The sequence below is a fragment of the Pundamilia nyererei genome, unplaced genomic scaffold (assembly GCF_000239375.1).
Source record: "Pundamilia nyererei isolate P.nyererei 1_Seehausen unplaced genomic scaffold, PunNye1.0 scaffold00275, whole genome shotgun sequence".
In the NCBI taxonomy this organism is placed as follows: domain Eukaryota; kingdom Metazoa; phylum Chordata; class Actinopteri; order Cichliformes; family Cichlidae; genus Pundamilia; species Pundamilia nyererei.
The window spans coordinates 155,346-176,879 of NW_005187676.1; the positions used below are offsets into that span (position 1 = coordinate 155,346).

The 21,534-nt window shown below is 42.8% G+C and overlaps 2 protein-coding genes across 2 annotated transcripts in view; one reads left to right on the forward strand and one right to left on the reverse strand.

Annotated features, from left to right (window-relative positions):
- The window catches only part of nat8l (N-acetyltransferase 8-like), a 16,509-nt gene extending 5,007 nt beyond the window's left edge, over positions 1-11,502 (forward strand). The window contains exon 3 of the mRNA XM_005750461.2: positions 10,878-11,502. Coding sequence (XP_005750518.1) covers positions 10,878-11,245 — 368 coding nt within the window. The 3' untranslated portion in view covers positions 11,246-11,502. The remainder of the gene's footprint in view (positions 1-10,877) is intronic.
- Positions 11,503-20,029: 8,527 nt separating this feature from the next.
- The window catches only part of poln (polymerase (DNA directed) nu), a 65,725-nt gene continuing 64,220 nt past the window's right edge, over positions 20,030-21,534 (reverse strand). Inside the window, exons 22-24 of the mRNA XM_005750490.1 lie at positions 21,389-21,456; positions 20,900-20,961; positions 20,030-20,399 (exon numbers count right to left, since the gene is read on the reverse strand). Coding sequence (XP_005750547.1) covers positions 20,313-20,399; positions 20,900-20,961; positions 21,389-21,456 — 217 coding nt within the window. The 3' untranslated portion in view covers positions 20,030-20,312. The remainder of the gene's footprint in view (positions 20,400-20,899; positions 20,962-21,388; positions 21,457-21,534) is intronic.

Consider the following 21,534-nt stretch of genomic DNA (forward strand, 5'->3'; position numbering starts at 1 on the left):
GAGCAGGCAGACAGGTTGTGAAGTAAATTGAGCTAACAATGGTTGAGAGGATAAATATGTACGTGTGTCTCAAATAAAGACTGGAGGCTTATTTCAATCCATCCATCCGATTCAGGGTTGTGGTGGGCTATCTTACCCAGCTGTTATAGGGTGAGAGGCGGGGTACACCCTGGACACATCTGGTACAAAAATGCCACTTAATTGAAATTAAATTGATTGATTGATTATTTCAAAAATTATCTGATTTGCACTCAAACACACAATAATGTTTATAAGCTTAAATAAAAACAGCATTTAAAAGTACTCAACAAACCCTGTGAAGTAATGTAAATTTTAATCCGTTTCCTCTATTCAGTTTCATTTATATAGCACCAATCAGGAAAAACAGCTGCCCCAAGGTCAGGGGCGTAATTTCCAGGGGGGTTAGGGGGGTTATGACCCCCCCCTCAATAATCACACCCAACCAATATAACCCCCCCAATAAAATTATGAATTATCTGCATAAATAGGCTGTTGATTTTCTTTACTCATTTCAGGTATTACCAGCAAAATAGTTGCATGTTTAATCATCTGGAAATTTACCCACATTTATTTATTTATTTAGACAGAGATCATGACCCCCCCGCCAATGTTCAGCACTGTAATATTAGAGAGAAAAAAACAACAATTTGGCAGTCCCACATGGGCAAGCTCTTGGCGACAGCGGGGAGCAAAAACTCCCTTTTAGCAGGAAGAAACGTCTAGCATGAGCGCAGATACAAAAGACTAACCAGCTACAGAAACTATTTAACAGATACAGGCGAAATAAAAGCTGACTTTATTTATTTTTCGACAAACTTTTCTTTTTGACCACATCTAGTCATTTCATTTTGGAAAGTTTAAAATCTTTTTTGTTTCTTAACAAAAAGTAGCAGCTAAAACTTTTGGTAACTTGTAAAAACAACCCAGCTGGGCTATAATATAATGAAGCTACATGTTGGAGAGACACCAAGAGATACCAAAACCCAGCTTTGTGACTGATTGCTCGTTACAGTTATTATTTGTGCACTAATGTGCAATTTACAGCTGCCATTATTAAGCCTTTCTACTGCTCAAACCCAAAGATCTCCAAAGCAGTCAAAGCATGCTAAAAGACTTCTTTTTGGAGTAATTAAAAAAGTCCCGGCAGCAGTCGGATCATTTATCCCCTCTTTAGTCGTTACTTGATGTGTCACTTTAGGTCATCCTAAAGCCACTTACAGCCTAAAAAGCAAGTGTAATGAAATGAGGGTGTGAGCAGACACTGAACCAAACTCCCTGGTGAGGCGAGATACCCGCTCATTAATAGCGGCTGTTTAATGAGGCGTCATGATCACTGCAGGGTCTCATCGAGGCAGCGGACATTAAAATACCTGCTCATCTCATTGTAGCCCTGTATGTGTGTGTCTATACATTTATGCATGTGTGTGGAAGAGGGATGGGGGAGGTTTGAGCTCATTCGGTTGCAGGTGAGGGCGCAGCTTCCTCTGCTGGTACTCGTCCTTATTTTAGGACTGAACGACAGAATGAGGGAGAAAGAGTATAAGAGAGAGTGTGTGAAGGAAAGAGGTGAGACAACGGGGCATATGAGGGAGGGGTGTTGTAAAGTATAGCATTTACTTTATGCGTGTGGGGAGGGAAGATAAATCTAGGGCTTGCTGGCCAGCAGATAGACCAGATGTGTCACAATCATGGCCTCTGCGCCAAACACAGCTCTTTACAAATTTCAGTTTAGCTTCCTTATCACTTTAAAATTCCCAATAAATTTGGGCTCAGCTGGTTGTTACTGTAGTCTGCACAGTCTGCATCCACAACAGGAGTGTTTTTGTTGACTGGTATCGCACTTGAGAAGAGTATGAGCGACATGTATTTTATTTTAAACCGAAGCGTCCAGCCCATGTTGTGATTGTCATGTCCAGTTGTGGCCCAAAATGAAACTGCGACACACAAAGGAACCTCTATGGGATATTTCATGCACATCAGCTGGGATATCTTAGTTTAATGAGCTTCTTTGGATGCTTCCCTCTACTATTCCTTAATCTTTCTGGGATTTTTTTTTCACCCTCACACCTGTATCACTCCTCCTTTTCCTTTTCTATATACTTCATCTGTGCTGAAGGGGAGCAGGTGTGGTGGAACAGCTGGGCTATCTAGAATTCTGGCAGACACAAAGCAATGTCTTTGGTCATGAAGGGAAATGAAAAACACTCTTTACTGGCTACAGTAAACAGTTTATCAGTCCCTAAGTTTGTTTGACTGAGACCTAATATTAGGGAGAAAACCTCAACAACACTACAGTCCTCTATGAGGATGGACTTGGCAACAGTGGGGAGGAAGAACTCCCTTTTTCAAAGGAAGAGGCCTCAAGTATAACAAGGCTTGGGGAGAAGCAGTACTCTGCTGGGACTGGGAAATGAAAGTGAAAAAAGAGAGGAGCGAGCAGCGAATCGGATCACGTTGATTCCTTTACATCACTGTGTGACTGCTGTTCTCAGACTGCACACGTCCAGGTTTGCTTCACAACTTAAAAACTAGACTTTTCTCCACTTAAACAAAGAAAAATTAATACAATTTCCACAGCAGAAAAAAAGCCAAATCAACCTTGTATGCCATTTTATCTCTGCCACAAGTGAATGCTTTTTCATGTCTCGAGTCAACACCGGGGAAGCGTCGCTTAGAAAAGTCCATATTTGACTTGTTGAAAATACGCAAACGCCTCTTTGGCCTTCAGTGGTGCAGGTGGCACGCTGTTATGTCTGCGCTCCAGAAGAAGCAGCAGACATGAAAACTCTTTGCCCTCAGAGCTGGTGCTGCTCTGATTTCATAATCAGCTGAGTGGGGCTCAGACTGCTTTTATCCACATATTTTGTCCCAGGTTCAAAATATTTTCAGCACATCTTAGAAACCACCTCAAAGCCTTGCTGGTACTTTTAATCTTGGAGCTAGATGTCCTTAAACTTACACCTTCCGTTACCAGTTTGAGGGTTTGTGCCCACATAAATAACACATTACTTAAAAAATATAACATATATCTGATTAAATACTAGGACATGTTTTAGTTTTAAGTACCATCATAAGCACGATTCCTTTAAAGGCTCTGCTGGACGCATACCACCTGGAGAATACACGCTTGTCTTTTAATTTTTCCTGCACGCTGAAAACACGTGAGCATCTGCCACTTGTCAGTTCAGTGTTTTGAGGAAGTCGATCCCATCATTAATAATAGATTGCAGTCTCGCTACCTCCGGCTTTTGTCTTACATTCTGCTTAAATCTATGGCGAACAAAGGTGCTCGTCAGAGAGACTAGATGGCGTGTCAGCGGCTTCATTAGTTTTCGCATTGTGTATTTTCTCGCTGTCTTGACTCGCTCATTACAGAGGAGCCTGTTATCAATAGACGAGAGACTACGTGCATGAAGATTAAGACTGAGTCTGCAGTTTAAGGGTCGCGATTTCTAAAGGAACAATAAATGTAGATGTAATAGGTTTGAGCTCCAGTAACGTTAAAAAGAGATAAAAAATTATTATATTGAGCAGAACTGAGTTCAGCTTATTGAGCTCAACAGTCCCAGATTCTCACGTGGCCCCTCGGACAGGAAGATTAATCGCCCACCTCTGGGTTAGATTAACATTTTGCATTCAGTCGTGAAGCCCACACGGGTGACCTTTGACCCCGAGAATCAAACCAGAGAGAGATCGAGAGAGGGCAGTCGGAGCAGCAGCTGTACGCTGATGGATGCCACGTACACATTAAAGCGCAAGTGTGCAAGAAAAAGGACGCGTACTCGCACGCTTGCGTACAAACAACATGGAGACGTGCTGGCGGACAGGCAGGCGGCAAGACGAACAGTCGGGCGTGCGTAATGAGTTCCTCTGAGTGTGTGCTCATGAAGCGTGACAACACACACGTAGGCGCATCAGTCTGCTTTGCATTGATGAGTGCTCACGCGCACATCTGGAAACCGTGTCCTTTGTGTGACAGTCATCTCTTCTCAGCATTCGTCGCCCGTGGCCAAGGAAGATACTGCTGACGTGTGGGGTTGTGCGTGACAGGTTAATCCATACTCCCAGCATGCACTCTGACCTGAGGAGTACAGTGTATCTGTGTGTGAGTGCATTACAGAGACTCTGCCTTAAGTGTTTTTGCTTTAAAGTGAAAATAAAACAGTATTAAGGGATTTTTATATATACAAAATAACTTGGAACCCCCCAGGTCTCCCCCCCCCAACCATATAAACATAATGCAAAATGCTACAAATTGAAACTCATATGTGCAAATTAATGTTTAATTAATATTTTTTAATTTGTCATTTTCAAAAAAAATGTAGTTTCTGGCGTTTATTTCATGATTCGGGCTATAACGGGTTAACCATATGTGGACCACTTATGCTAATGTGCCCAGTGGAACAAAGCGCAACATATGTGTGTGTTTTTTTAGCACTACAAGTGACAAAATGTGACCAGAACTGTCGGGAAGAAAAATAATCGTATAACACAGTCTGATAGGCACCTGATGAATACCACAGGGAGATCTCATTCCCCACAGAAACGCGAAATGTAATGTCTGGCGGGGCCGGATTAATCGTGCAGCGATACGACACTTTCAATCCAAAGCCATAAATCACCGTTGCTTAAATTGACTTTAATGTTCCCTGCAGCAATGAGACGCCTTCTGCAGGGAAATACAAAGAAATACTTTGGTCACTAGAAGCCTAAACAATTAGCAAACACGCCCAAATCCAAGCCGCCGCCGATCTTTCGCCCAAAAAGCGTTAATACGGTGTTCGCTTCACAGAGGAGTGAGCTCCAGCAGAGCGAGGCAGCGTCTAGACGGAGCCCTTACCATATTAGGCCTCCAGGACAATCTTCTTGCACACAATGAAGCCCATTCCTGTCTATGTGCTCATGTAGTTTGTAGGTATGTGTGTAATTTTTAAAATTTAATGGAGGGTTCATATCACAGCATCAGCCAGTATCTAACACTCCCACGCGCATGCATGGAGGATTATTAATATCTACTGAGCTACTGAGAGAAATTAGATCCGCCGCATTAAGAATACAGTAATCAGATTCTTACTTGTGAGAGAAAGATTTCCACAACTCAGAGCTCTTGCTCCCTTTCTCACCCTTCACTCTCTGCTCAATCTATTTCTTATCTTGACATCATCTGTATTCTCCGTGACCCCCACCCCCACCCCACTCCCCCTGTAATAATGGCAGACCCCCTCCTTTGCGTTTGTATGCCCTAGCAGCAATAATGGATCCTTTCAGTCTCATCGCATTTACTGTTAACTCAGATGCTCGCCTTCCTCCTCCTCCTCCTCTGCGTCTTTCACACAGGACAGCTGAATGACTTCTTCTTTTTTTGTTCCTCTTTGCTCTCTTTGACTAACTCCTTTTTCTGACTGAGTAACCTCATTCATACAACCTTCCAGTTACACACACACACACACCAAAACATAGGCGGTACACTGTAGTACCGCTCCACTCTTAAACAGCTGCGGGAGCATCAGAGAGCTTAACGCTTTTCTCAAAGCGAGTTCCTCCTTCACTCACTCCCTCTTTCTAACTCGTGATACCTCGAAAGACTAAATTAATTGTTATTTATCATATTTAGCAGAAAAGTGGAAGCGTGTAGAAGACAGATATTTACAGCTTTAGTTAACTATTGACCTCAAATATTTTTATGATGACCCTTCCAAACTCTAAGACAGGGAAAGTCTTTGACTCAGAGAGCTCGCCATCATCCTGTCTTAAAAGAAAGCCACCGTGGGTGTAAAGTAAAGCCATGGTAGAAGCTCTGAGAGGCTCTACTACCCTGCCCACACACAGGAGTGTGTTTCCATCTTAGTGTAATTACTATGCATGCTTAGATTTGCTAACAAGCACTAAAAAACACAGCCTCCAAGGCGGGCAGTCAAACCAGGCTGCACTGCTTTGTGCATACGTACACGCCACACTCCTCAGGTCATCAGGACACGTTTCCCAAATTGTCTGTTTAAACTGCTAAGTTTCCAACATGTTCTCATCTTGTACCAGTTTTTCAGATAGGATCGGATCTTCCTTTTATGAACAAGCTGTCATTTAATACACCAGCTAAGACTGGCTGCGTAGAGATAACGGTCCAGCTTTTGGACCCACAAAGTCCACCTTAGGAGTTACGAGCTGCAGGTTTCTCAGGCGGGACCCCATGGGTTCACCTCTATTTTTCTTCTTGGTTAGAAAAACTTGGTTAGATTTACGAAAAGATCACAGTTTGGGGTAAACAAAAGTAACACTGCGGGATAAAATGACCAATTTATAGTAGAGGCCCTCTGAGTTATGCCGTAGCCTGCAGACTCAGGTCACAGATGCCAAACGACACCCGGTGAGTTAATGAGCCACACCGAACAGGCTGAAATTTCCCATCTTCCCCTCTGACAGGTCAGTGCCTCTGCTGCCCCAGTTCACTGATTGTTCTTTAAGCTCCTCCATCACCTCCAACATTTCAGTGCCCAGATGCCAAACTTTAAATTTATTCTGCTGCTGTGTTCAATCATTTCCAATGTGAGTTTAACTGTGCGAGACTCCCAAAGTACCGTAAAAACTCAAAAAACATTTTAAACTTGTGAGGGTGTCAGGTGAGGACAAAAAGTTGATAACTTATCAGGACATGAGCGCGTACTGACGAGTAAAGACAAAACCTCTGATCAGCTTAATACAGCAAAGAGTGCTTCACTATGGCTTCCCTCAGCATATCATAGCAAAACTGCAATGAGGACGAGGTCAAAGGGACGGGTGTACAGTGCACCCTCTCAGCTGTTTGGTCTTTGAATAACACGTTCTAATTAAACCAGCTGCAAACAAACATATGTCAGACATTTGAGTCATTAAATCAACACATCTGGACTGAATTTCCTCCAAACTGTAATCAACCCTGATTAAATTTCCAGCTGTTGTTCAGCAGTTTGTCGCGTGCATTTGTTTTCACTTAAACTTTAACGACAATCTCTCCGGTTGTTTGTGAGACACTTTACTTCAGATCACATGGACTGGATGGATTTACATTTTTTTCTAGTCTTAATGACCATTCGAAGGACCTCGGACTACGAGCCGCATGTAACCACACACAGAGCGCTTTTTGCAATACACTTGATCTATCGCACATCCACGGCCACTTCAGAATCACAGATTAACCCATAATAACATGAGAAAAACTTTATTTACTCCAGATTTAAGGAATCCATTTGTTAGCAAATGCTGCAAAGATGATAAAATGATAAAATGAATAATGATAACAATAATATCTGACAGATCTGGCCTCTCTGCCAGACACATGTATTGTGTTAGAGGATGACACCATTGCTAACAGTCTCATCAGTGACCTCCTCCCCGCCACTGCTTCAGAAGTGTCCAGTTTGGAGCCAAAAACTGCAGATTTCCCTGTGCTCATCACAACCAAGTGATAGAAAATCAAAGAATTTGCAGCATGTTGCAGGATCTCAGTTTCCTTTGGAAACAGAGCCTGTGACATATATGTCTTGAGTATCCAGAAAGAACCAACTGCATACAGTCAGGGTTCAAACCAGGAGCTTTCTGATCTCACTAGAGGAAAACTACAAAGATCTCAAGAGTCATTTTGGTTTATCCACTGACTGAAATCATTCAAATTACTGTTGATTGTCTGGATCAAAGTGAGAAACAAGCTAATAGACAGGAAGATATTACCAATCATGGCTGTGAGCATGGCTGAGAGGAATAACACACACACAACCTTTAGAAAGCAGTGAATGGAGCTGTTATGTGCCCTGATAATGAGCTACGTTTTCCTTCAATAGCCTAAAACAGGAAGAAATCCACGCACATCCTCACCATGTAGCGTCCAAATGTGACCGACTTACTAAAAAGATTAGTTTCTGTAAACAAGTGAGCTTAGATGACAAATAGCACCGAGCTAACAGTTTACTAATCAGCTCCAAGCTTCCTTAAAAAGTAGCTGATGAATCCAACACTAATGGTACTTAATACTAAATCACTTAAACTCTGCATGTGAGCTGCACAAACGAGCCCCTTAAACCATCATCCACCAAAACTCTGTTATGCAGATCCAAGTGGTCGTGAGAAAATAATGCTGTGACTGTTTTTTTTAGGGTTATAGGACTTTCATTAACCAGAGATTAAACTATATCGCCAAAGGTTTTCACTCACACATCCAAATCATTGATTTCAGGCGTTTCAATCACCTCCATGGCTCAAGTGCATGAAATCAAGCACCTATGCAGACTGCTACTACAAACATTTCTGAAAGTATGGCTCACTCTCAGGAGCTCAGTGGGAGTAGGAACAGTTTGGGAACGCCCCATTCCTGGTAAAAGATAGCTGCACATCAGTGCATGAAGCAAGGCCCAGAAACACATGGATGAGCGAGTGGTGTGGAAGAACTTGACTGGCCGGCAGAGTCCTGACTTCAACCCAACACTGTACCTTTGAGATGAATCACAGAGACTGTGAGCCACGTGTTCTCATCCAAAATCATTGTTTGACCTCACAGATGTGCGTATAGAAGAATGGTTAAAAATTCCCATAAACACTCCTAACCCTTGTGGAAAGACTTCCCAGAAGCACTGAAACTGTTATAGCTGTAAAGGATGGGCCAACATCATATTAAACCCTATAGATTAAGGATAAGATGTCACGCAAGTTCAGCAAATACTTTTGGCAACATAGCCTGTGATATTCTGTGATATCAGCAAACTGCACAGTCATCTGACCCACATTTCCAGAGAGGCAGACAAAATCTCTGATCTATCGCTTCTAGTCTGCAAAGTGTTCAAATCATTGTTTCTATATCCGATAATTAAATCCAATTTGGCTGCAACATCTCCACACTTGGGGAGACTCGAGGGGCTTCCAGCTTATAATGTCAGCACTAGGAGAGTGGGGATCACTTGGGGGCTGCCCGTTGCCACAGTTGTTTGACTCGCTAACAGAAGCCTCTGGATCAGCTTAACACAAGCCTGCAGGGCCATCAAATCCTCGCGAACACGTGGGACTGATGCATGATGTCAATTTCACCGCCTGTTTAGTGTGCGTGTCTGTGTGAGGGAGCAGCAAACAGAGAAGAGGGAGATGTTGTGTGTAACGGCAGAAAAAGTGAGAGTAAGGACAAAGAGAGAGAGTTAGGATTCAGAGCTCGTGAACAGATGGAGGCAGATTTCTGCTGTCCGCAGGTCGGCCTCTGCCGGTCACAGAACAGTCAGATTTACTTTGTCTGTCACAAACAGATGGCATTTTAGTACAAAACCACAGAAACACTGCCAGCACATGGAATAAGTGCTGCTGATGTTAGTTATCCGACCACAGTTATGCAACACAGCAGAAGGTTTAGAAAGTCTTTTTCTTTGAAAGATTACTGCAAGGGCACATGCATTGTCATGTTGGGTTTAAAAGTCACAAAGCTTCCAGGCTCCTAAAAGTGTCATTAAAACATCATGAATAGCACAAGTTTCTACCTCAGAAACATTTAAACGAATGTTAAATTACACTCAGGATGATTCACATCCTTCTGGCCTCTGAACCTGAAGTATTATCACTGAAAAGTTTCAGAGGGGAAAAGGAACAATTGCTCTGTATCAAAGCGAACTGTTTACAAACTGCAGCAGGAATAAAGATTGATGGTAAAACGGGCTGATATTCAGGCGCTTAGTGGTTCTGTGGTGGAGGAGCATTGTCTGCTGACATTTTTCTATGTCGGTCAAACCTCATTTGTCTGCCTGGACGTGTGTTGAGTGTTTTTGTCTGTCTGTCATCAGTCTGATTAATCCTGAGATGCAGCAAGTCCCTGATAGTGTATAAGCATCTGTAACATGACAGTGTTTTGGCCCAAAAACTCATCTTTAATTGCTATCTGACATCAGAGTCTCTGCTCCAGTATGCTGTCAGCTTTAAGTGACTGCTCTGTCATGCCTGCACTTTTAATCAGCAGTCCTCACTGAGTGGATAACGTTATTAAGCTCCAGTCAGACCTGCTCATTCAGCTGCTCCCTGCATCCCCTTTTTTCTATTTTCCATTCATTGGTTTTTCTACCCAGAGCCCTTAAGTCATTACAACAGCCATGCAAGGCGACGTTCATCTTGAGATCAGTTCCTGCCTCATCCAACTACTTTGCAACCAGTTATAGTTTTCATGTCCTGTTTAATAGTTTAAGACAGTTATACTGTTTGTTTTGTGTTCCATGCAAGAGATATTTCAGAGGTCTGACATATGATCAAAGTCATGGCAGTGTACCGGAGCAGCTGACTGTGAGACACCTTTATCCAAAAACACAAAAAGATCACCATCACAGGCTCTGTTCTTCACCTTCATGTCAAAGTTAATTATTTCCTCTCATACATGGATACAGTGATGTTAAATAATGAGGTCAGTGTATGTGCAGCTAAATACTCGGTTTCAGACAGTCTGTTTTCTGCTCTTAGCAACCTAGAGAGAGTAAATATGGTCGCTTGCTATTCAAACCTCCTGTTTGATATGGGTGGCCAATCAGAAGAAAGACGGTCCAAACAGAGGCAGATAGCCTATCCTAGATCCAACTATTCTAACAGAGGAAAGAATAAAAATATGGAGCTATGAGCTTAATAGGACGAGAGGCTGACAGGCTTAGCACAAAGACAGTAAAACCCTCAAAATTAAGAAACGTAGACAATAAAGAAAAACCAAACACCTGCTCTCAGCAGGTTCAGCTCCACTAACATTGGAGAGATCCCAGTTGGCTGTTTGCAGTGTTTACACTAAGCTTGGCTAACAGGCTGCTAAATCATGTCTATTATAATTCTTGCTTTCGCAGTAAGACTGGATTTTGTTTCCTGTTTCCTCCTGTTAGGTTCCTGTTTCTGGGTGGCAGTGCTCGATGGTCGTGTGGTGGGCATCGTGGCGGCGCAGGGCCACGAGGACGAGAACACGGTTGAGCTGCGGCGGATGTCGGTGGACTCTCGCTACCGCGGCAAAGGCATCGCAAAGGCGCTGGGTCGTCGCGTCCTGGAGTACGCAATGCGCAACAACTACGCCGGCGTGGTCCTCGGCACGACGGCCGTGAAGCTGGCCGCCCACAAGCTGTACGAGTCGCTGGGTTTCCGCAGAACGGGCCAGAGCGAAGACTACCGGCTACCCGGGATGAGCCGCTCGCCGCTGGAGAGGCTCTTCTTCCAGATCCGCCATACCCGCTATCGCCTGCAGCTTCGTGAGGAGTGAGAGGTGACAGGGAGAGAGAGAGCTGGAGAGTTGGAGATGGAGAAAGAGAGGGACAGAGAGAGAGAGAGCAACGACCCTCCTTCACCTGAGAGCCCTGACCACGTCCTCTCCTCTGACAGCTTTTATTTATTTTGTGTCATTAGGGATAACTTTGAGTATGACTTAACACTTCTACTATTTCACCCTTAAGTCACTAACGTTTTTACTACTATTATGCTTTTTTTGTTGATTTTTGTATTATACTTTGACATTTTAAAGAAGAGTTTGTTTCTATTATTAATAATCTTTTATTTTTTGTATCTTTAATCCTTCCTCTCACCTGCGGGAGAGAAAAATTGGCTTTTTCCAGAAGACATCTAACTGGCACCCCCATCTCAGCACCCTCCCCAGCCCCTTTGGCATCAAGAAAATGTGATTTTGATCAACATTACCTTTCATTTACGTTTCTCTGCTCTCCTCAAACCTTCCCTCCCCACAGCAAAATCATGTTTAGTTGCTCAAGAGTGCAGTTTTCTATGTGGGGTGGGTGGATAGAGCAATGCGTGGACCGGGGGGAGTACATAGACTCCTCAAAAAAGGGTTAAGGGAGTTTTTAGCACACACTCTCCTTCATAAAAATGATTTGGTGTGTGAACAGACACACAAACCGAGTGATCCGGCTTTTAGCCACCTCTCCAAGACACCATATTGAAGCACAGCGAGAGTGTGTTACTGACCCCGACAGTGAGAGAGAAGAGATGGCAAGGATGGTTACCGGAACATGTGCTGTGTGCATCCTGCATCATGAATAAACACAGCGCATCTTCCTCACACACACCTTCCTCTTTACTCTCCTCACTGATGGTCCGATTGGATAACAACCCCCCCTTTTCTATGTTCTTTCCCGGATCGATGAATCACCTCCTTTTCTCACTGGAGCTGTGGGGAGGGTCTCTGACTGGTTGCGGTGACAGGAGGGTGGCGCTTTCTCGCTGCAGTGTGTCACACCGACAGATCCCGAGATGAGATATAGCTGCACGTCAGAGCTTGTTATGTGTGTGTTGTGAATATGTGACTGTGTGTATGTGTGTGTACGTTTGACGAGGCTCTGGTCTGACAGCAGACAGAGTCTCAGCTGTGTGCGATGAACCTTTCTCACTGAATCAAGTATTATGAAACTAAACATTAGTACTTTCTTTGTGTACTTTTAAAATAGTTTACTGATTGAATCAAGGTCAATTCTAACACTTTGGATACAGTTCAGTGTTTAACTGATGATTAGTAATTTTATAACTTTGAAGAGGAAACAAACTTCATTTAAATATGCAAATTTTACTGTCAAAACTACAACAATTACAAAGTCGCTGCAGTCTACACTCCGCCTGCTTAATCCAGGTTATTGGGGAGCAACTTGAGTAAGACTACAAGCAATACTCACAAACCTACAGTACATGACTGAGCACAAACAGCAGTTGATTATTTTATCTGATCTATTGGCACTAGTGTTTCCCTTTCCTCCATGTACTTATATTGTGTATACAGCTGAAAAACTGAAAAACTCATGTAGCGAACGTCAGAGTTTCTCCCATAACACCTCTCTCCATCTCCATCCTCCGAGCGTACGACCACCAGTAGATTCAGCCATCCATACTCTGAGCCTCAGTTATGTTATTAAACCATTTGTAAAAAGTCCAACCTAAAGCAAAACATAACAAAAAAAAGCACATAATATATAAAAAGGGAAAAAAATACAGATGTAATTGTCACAATCTTAGCACTGGCCCTTCTTGCCTTGCTTTCCTTCCCCTCCTACCTCCCATTCATGAATCTGTCTGCAACCCTGGGCTAGACCATGCACCCTCCATTTGAACCCTCCGCTGACCTTTGACCTATCCTGCTCAAGTTTCCAGCCATTCCTGGCCCCTCTCTGCATGTGCCACAGGAGCCTTGCTGCACTGCTTTTACTACTCCATTTGAAGCTTGTCGCATCAGCCGTAGACCCCCGCCCCCTGATCTGATGTCATCTAGGCAGTGTGGCGCTGCCTGGACTGGCTGGAGCTAAGTTGCACATGATGTATGGTTGTATGGGTGTGACGCAAAAGAGTCAGAGAGTGAGGGAGAAAATGCCTCTGTGTGTGTGTGTGTGTGTGTTCAGAGTTGGTGCAGACACTCACCAAATGCAGCACTGCCTGGATGACATTATGCCTGCCAGCCAACCAACTGTAGAATGCAAAAGCAATGCAAGTGTGGCATGCCTCTGTACCCGGTGTGTGTACGGTGCCTGCCCTAGAAAAGTGTAGAAAAAAGTGAATTGATATATATATACTACATATATATATAAAAAAAGAAAATAAGCTTCTTCTTTGATATAAACATATAGAAAACAAATATGTGTTTCTTTCTTCGGAAAAAAAAAAGAAAAAAGTTGTACCATTTGCATGAAATGTGTCTTTGAATGCAAATATAACTTTTAGGAGAGAAACTCCTAACACATGAATTACAATGGAAAAATGGACGTATTTTATTTTCTCTTGTTTCTTTTAAAGTAATGGTTTACGTTCTTAATTGTCATGACAAGGGCGTGAAATTAATACCAGCCACAAGCCAGTGCTTGTAAACCTTCACCACTGTATCCGAATCTAAAAGCCTTGCAGAATTGGAAAGTAATCAGATTAATCGGTCACCAGCTGGGGGTCGATTAGCAGTAGATCCTTTCATAAATTGGAGCAGGATTGAAGGAATGTGACTCGAAGTGTGTTCTTCTTTGGTAAGATTTGCTAGATTTTCATTGAGCATTTGAAAGTTGATGATGCAAAAGGGGGAAAAAAGTCCCTGCTAAGTTGACACTAAAGGAAACACAAGTTAGATGATTAGATTTTAATTGTGCTCAATGCCTAAAATGAAACATGCACTCGTTTTCTCCACAATATTATAGATTATATATAAGGATATTTGTATATTATCCCCATAATGAAGGCAAGACCCTGGACGCTGGGTCCGATGACACTAAGGCTTCTTCTCCTTAACTCTTCCTTAAATTTGAGCCACGAGAAACAACGCTCTTGTAAAGGAGGCTCAGCCGCTGGTACGCTTTTATCTTTAAAATAGCGCCAATTCAAGAAATCCCACTGAAGCACTATAGAGTTAAAAAAACGAGGCACGAAGGCACTGAAAGCATCAAACAGTTCTTTCAGATGTTTTCACTGGGCCGACACGTGGAGGATGCCTCACACCACCTTGATGCATCTGCTTTGAACTTGGTTGTTGCTGGAGAGTCAAAAGGGAGCCACACTTTATTTTTTTGTGATGTTTCTGGAGCAACAGCTTCTCGGGAACTTCACAGAGTACCGAACACAGACGTTAGAGCCAAACTACAGCATGAACACTAAAAGCTATGGATCAGACTATAACATTTATTTCACCTCATGTACAATCAGATATCACAGTCAGTGGGACAGAAAACACAGTGGTTATCCCTGCCAGTGTATTCAGGTCCTCCCTGCATGGCTCAGCCCGGTCTTTATCAGACTTGCTTGAGGTTGAGCCTTCCTGAGGTGGACTGTTAAAAAACGAAATAAAAAAAAAAATCCTGTCTAGATCTTGTGGAGGAATGTGAAGTCTGTCGATTCTGAGCCATTTCTGCTGCTGCCAATCTCAGTTTTCTGCCTGATGAAATTTTATACAGCTCCTTCGTGTATTATGGGAGGAACTATTATCCACATTCATACATATTCTGAACAAAAAGGGGACGGTATTCAAAATGCCTTTGCCAAGGCCTTATGCACTGGAATCAAACACTGGAGTTTAAAAACGCTGTGGACTGCATGACTTGAGGTAGTTGAAGGGTGACTTTGAATTGTAAAAGGCAAAGTGCACTGACTAAAATGCATTTATTTCTAGTCTGAGTAATGTCTGTTTTCTACTTAATGTGAATGCTACACCCTGTGAAGCCTGACCTCCGTGTAAAACTGGTAGAGCATACTTAATGTTAGAATGTAGACGGTATGCAGCGTCTATCAGAGTGTATATTTAGTTACGCACCGTTCCTATGACGTATTTTGCTGATGTACAATCCAAAAACCAATCTCACCGCTGGTTTCTGTTTGTTTTTCCTGTGATTTGTTTGAGCGTGAGCTTTCCTTCCTGAGAAGGTATGCTGCATGGACGCCTCTCCTGCTGGAGAAGGCTCTTTTAGTTCAGAGGGCTTTAAAATAATAACAAAAAGATCACCTGATGCTCTTCTCTGATGGATAAAACAGAGGCACATCTTCAGCATTTATGTATTTATTTATTTTAACTCAAGTGGCCGCTTCAACTTCACGCTAGGTACAAAAACGGTTCCAGTGTCACGATTATGTCACAATATTCATTCAGTTTATCTGCTAGTAAAGGAGCATAGACCTGAAAACTGCACAAATGTACAGATCCTGTGGGTGTGTTGCGTTACTCTGATGCTGCGTGTCCGTGCTCAGCCGCTTTGTGGGCGAACATTCAAAGGCATGAATGTAAACTACCGACATTTTATGTATGTTTTTTTTTTGGTCTGGTTGCTTTTTGAACGAGAAAAAGTGTAAAATAACAAAAAACAGAAAATTGGGTCTTTTGTTAGATGACTCAACCTCTCAACATTAGACGTTAGACTTTTCGTGCGATTGTAAATAGCCGCCATCTCTTCCTGCTGCTTATGTATTATTTACTGCAGCCTATCATCCTTGCTGGTTTTAACCGATCCCGATGGAGTTTTTTTTTATTTTAGTCTCGGAAAATGGATGTCGCCTGGACTGTTCCACCTGACGAGGAGGGCGAGGGGCGAGGGAGGAATGTGCCACGTTGGCAATTGACGGCGGGTGGGGTGGGGGAGCTGTGGAGGAGGGTGGAGGAGGCAACAGAGCTCCACAGCATGGACTCCCTCTCTCTCTCTCTACCTCTGGTGAGGACTTTGCTCCACTGTGGAGAGCGCTGAAGGACTCACTCTGGACTGAGGCCACGGGTGCCAAGAACACATGAAGCACTTGTAGCACAACTGTGTCTTGTTTTGCTAATACAGTACAAGGTAGTTTGATTTTTTTTTACCATTTCCTATAAAGAACATGGATAAAGTTTCTCCTGTATCATCAACTGTATGTATCATAAAGATATATATATACAGGATACAATGTAATAGTTCATGCTACAACCCAAGGCTATTTTAGGAGGTGGAAATTTGCCAAAGGTGACAGAAACTGCTGCATTTTTAATTCCTCACACGGCTCCATTTTGTTCAGCACAGCCCTGTAATTTACTCGTTATTATCTGGAAAACTTCTGCCCATGTGCCATCTAAGCAAGCAATAAACACAAGGAGGCAAAAGAACAGAACAATGGCAAGGATTTTATCAAGAAACATGAAATGCTGCATTGATATTTACATGCCCGACACTGTAACAATTAGTATTGTAACATTACCGCTCATTTATGCTGAAGCCTGAGGGGGTGTTTGATTGTAAAATGTTTGGGGTTATTTTTTATTTTTATGTGTCTTTACATAGGGGGTGTCAAAGATCTGCTTTTTAAAAGGGGTACCGCTACATATTTGTACAGAAGTCAAAGGGAAATGACACAAAGGGGCTAATGGATGCTAAAAAAAGAGTTCAAGCAGACAGGACCAAAAAAAAAAAAGATTGTGTAGTCCCACTCTGTAAATGCTTGCTTCTGTAAATCTCTTAACAGAGCTTTTATTCAACCATAAGGACTTTTTGATTAACTCGCACCATTTAAACATGCACTGCGACTTCACTTCCTGCAGTCTGTCAGCACGACCGAAGCTAATCAATTAAAACCGTGCTGCAGCCGCCGAAATCACTGCTCTCAACTGCGTATCTTACCAGTGATTTTCAAAGGCTTCTTTTTTGTTTTTTAATCTACGATTTATTACCTGTAAAGCTGTAAAGTATATTTTACTGTATATAGCATCTGGGGGTCATTTTTACTCCTTTTTGTAACCACGCTTGTGGATTTAAAAATATATAAAAATATATTTTTAAAATAAGAGAATTGATTCTGCAGTAGTGCAGGTGTCTTAATCTGTGCTACCTCACAAGAGTCACACAGAAACAGCAGCAGCCACTTTCAGAAGCGCCGCCATTGTGGACTTCCTGTCTGCTTGAACTCTCTGGCGTTGTCGTACTGCGAGCCCGAACACTGCAGCTCTTTTAGCTTGTAGCACGCACACACACCAGCCATGACCATGAACATCAGGGGCTCTGGAGCTATCTAGCTATAGTAAGCTGCTGTAATGCAAAGAGGGCTTTCTCTGCCCTGGAGCCTTGTCATTGCTGTTGTCTGTTGCCAGGAAACTGACCACACAAAGCACAGCAGGGGGACTGATATGCAGCCACACTGTGGGGAGGCAGGCAGGTCAACAAGCCCGCCATGATAAAGAAATGGAAGGAGCGTAGATGGATGAGATGGATGGACTTGAAGTAGGGGGGTGGAGGTTAAACAGCATCTGAGGGAACTTTGTACCCGAGGGACCTGAAAAGGATGAAAAAGAGGCCCCTTTTCAAGTAGAACAGCCAGTACACAGCACCAGGGGCCCAGAAGGTTCACATGTATGAAGGAAGGAGGGTTAAAATCCAATCTTGCAACATGATTCTAATGTACATTATTAGACCAAGCATGGTGTGGTGATTTTTGCATATTTATTTATTCCCAGGGAGTTTGAGAAGATGGAGCATGAGATAGACAGAGAGAGAGAGAGCAAGACAGTAACACCATGTGACCTCTGTGAGACTGCAGTGGCATTTATTGAGATCTATTAGCTTTCAGTTCCCTTTCTGCCATTCAATTGGAAGACTTCTGCATCACCACATGGGGATTACTCTTAATATTGTGATTATTAACCCTTTCTTTTATACTGAATACAATTGGAACACTGTATAGATGTAAAGATGGGATTTCTTGCATTATGATGACTGAAACATGGATGTACATATATTGTATCGATTAAAATGATGATGCATTTTACACGGTGCTGGAGTTGTTTTTCCCCCCCAAAGAGAGCAGAGGGGAGGAGAGAAATGAGACAGCAATATTTGAACTGAAGTGACATAAATGTCAGCTGTGGGTGGGTGGGGGATATGCTGCAGGTTCTACTTACACACCTCCTGGCAGCGAGGGAGAAGCTCATCTGGAGTCTTGAGAGGGATTCGGGATCGGCTCCTGTTAACGGCACAGGTCGCTGAGGTGAAGTTATCACTTAAATGACCACACTCAATAACCTCAATTACATCCTGGAAAAGAGATTAACGTTCAAGAAGTCTAATTACGTTTTTCATTTTAATTTAATGCCCGACCATTTTAACCTATCAAATCAAAGGTCAAAGCCCAAGTCAGAGTGGAGCAAAAGTGGGATACCAGCACAGTCTGCTGTGCAACTGACACTGCTAAATAAAACACACTCTGGAAAAACAAAGAAGTGTTTGTTTTACCTCCCTCGTGCTTCGAACAACTCCAAAAGCGCGAGTGTCCTCTTGAATTTGCACATACCAGGCTTTCGTTTCCCTCGCAAAGAGGTGGAGGAGGAGGAGGAGGGGGGGCTTTCACCCTTTAACCACAGAACAATGAGAGAATAGAGGGGCAGATTTCCATAACACTGTCCCTTGGTCTGGCTCTGAACTACTCAGACTGACCTGGTGAGAAACACTTCTCTAATGGAGCGGAAAAGGCAAGGTTGATTCCTCTGGAATAAAAACAAAAAACAAGGGAAACTACAGGAATTTAAGTGCATGACAAGACACTACTCATGTTGGATCTGCTGGATGTTCCACATGCACCTTTGTCCCGACAACTCCTACAATTAGCAGCCAACGTGATGTGACATTTCAAATGCATAATGGGGGGGTTAGGCTTTGTTGATCTTGTCACAAGGCGTATGGTTCTGCCAGACACATTTTGCAGGCTCGAAGGGTCTTAATTGCAGGACACTATAAAAAGTGTCTAGCTGTGGCTGCCACAGATAAAGAAAGTCGGTCAGTGTGCCTGGAAGCCGCTGAATGTGCGCGAGCGCATTCATTTCGGCTGCACGGATGGAAAGTGTGGGTGTCGGTGGACGTGCGTGGATGTACGTGTCCATACGAGCATTTGTGGAATGTGTGCGTGTGTGAGAGAGAGAGGCAAAAAAACAAGACAAAAGGGGCGAGTGGGCTGGAGCCAAGTGAGCAGATAAAAGATGAGCTGCAGAGAGCGAAGAGCAGAGAAAAATTAGATCATCTGCTCTGAGTCATGAATGCAGCCAACACGAGGTGAAGTTTATTACACACAAGTGTCTCTGAACACGTCGAAGCTTCGTTGCATTAAAACAGCAAGATGTTTTAAATGCAGCTCATTTCTGTTTTAATGCTTTTTCCAAGTATGATTTATCCCTCAAAGGACTCGATAAACACGAATCCACGAAGAGCTCGCTAAAATGTAGCATGCAAATTAGCTTCAGAAATAAATGCATGAAAATGGGAGATAAACGGTGGGACTGGGAATATTTACAAGAACATGTGAGGTTTATTAAACACACACACACAAAAGGCAAAAGAACAATAAATACAAGGAAGTCTTTTCTATAAAACACCACAGAGATAAAGAGGTTAACTACTTCTTTTTTTTTTTTAAAAACCTGAAACAATTTTATGAACCGATAAATATCACGCCTTCTCTTGAACATGAAGTGTTCACCTTGGCAACGACCAGAAAAACATCTAAGAAAATAGTGAGAAAACAGAGGAGGAGATGAGGAGGAGGAGAGGAGGAGGAGAGGAAGAGGACAAGGAATCTTTTTCTGGAGGATGGAGAGAGAGAGAGAGAGCAAGAAAAAAAAACACCAAACTGGTGCGATCCAGTCTGAGGCTCCTGCCGTTGCCCCCGGATACGGATGGAGAAAAAGTAAGTGGGAGCTTCAGCTGGCTGGTTTCCATAGTGATGAGGATACAGGACAAGTGAAGGGGTACAGATGAAGAGGAGACTATGAGGGGAAGAAAGGAGCTCATCGAGGGGGAGAAGAAGCAGATTCAACAGAGAGGCGTCGCCGTCGAGGAGGTGAAGGGAGGGAGGCGACGCGCTCAAAGAGAGGGGAACATTGGAGGGACGTCAAGCTCAGACATGGACCCCCAAGACTTGCCACTGGAGACTGCCACCTTCAGGGGCACCTGGGAATCACACAGATGAAAAGGAAGGGCGTTGGCTGTTTTTTAAATTCATTTTTCTTTAACATGCACCAAACACCACAAAACAACAGCAAACAAACAACAATATGCTCCTTTTTATCAAAACATGGCAACCCGTGTCCTACATCTCAAACCTTCATAAGGTTTAAAAAGAACGGCCAAATTTTTATCTTCTAATATATCAGTAATTTATTCACGTCAGACTTTTTCACTAAAGGGAAAAGCATCTGACATTTTTGTAAATTTGAGCTTGTTTATTGTGGAACATGTTTATTCTGTTTGGGCTTTCAAAAAGTGATTTGATTCAGAATAGTAGGACCCAGTGTGTTAGTTCAGTCTGTTTGCAGTAACCTGCTTACTGACTGCTTTAAGCCACAGTCCACTAGCAAGAAAATCTACAGTTTCCCATCAATCCTGCACTCCACTTGACATGTGACAAGACCATACTGCCATCTGAGTTCAATTACACTTCTTTTACTCACTTTCAGATGGACTCCCAGATGATCAATGTGCTGTAGCGACTCCATGCTACTTCTTACCAGAGCTGCACAAACAAAATCTGTATTTATTTTTGAACAATAAAAAATAATGGTGCATAGCAATTATATGTTAAAGCTTAGGAAACAAGATTTTAATTCACTTAAAAAAATCTTTATTCAAATCTCAGAGTGATCTAAACACTACACTGTTTAAAACACCAACTTTACACATTTCAGGTATTTTCAGTGTGTTATATACTGTCCCCGCTGTGACATGGCTCCTGTGTACAATACATTAGTGCAGAGAGACGGCCCCGGAGACTGAGGCACAGACAATTGGCTGAAACATATAAAGTGAAACTAATTTAAGAAACAGTTTTGCTTAAAGAAATAAAAGCGTGCTGAAGCTATTGGACTGACCTTTATTTAAGTAAAATTTGACCTGGACCTTTTTTTAAAATTGTCAATAGCTGATAAAATGATTTTTTTTACCTGCAAACTGTTGCACCTGGGAGTCCTCCACTTCATACAGAAGCTCATCATGGAGCTGAGCTATAAGCCTACACACACACACACACACACACACACACACACACACACACACACACACACACACACACACACACACACACACACAC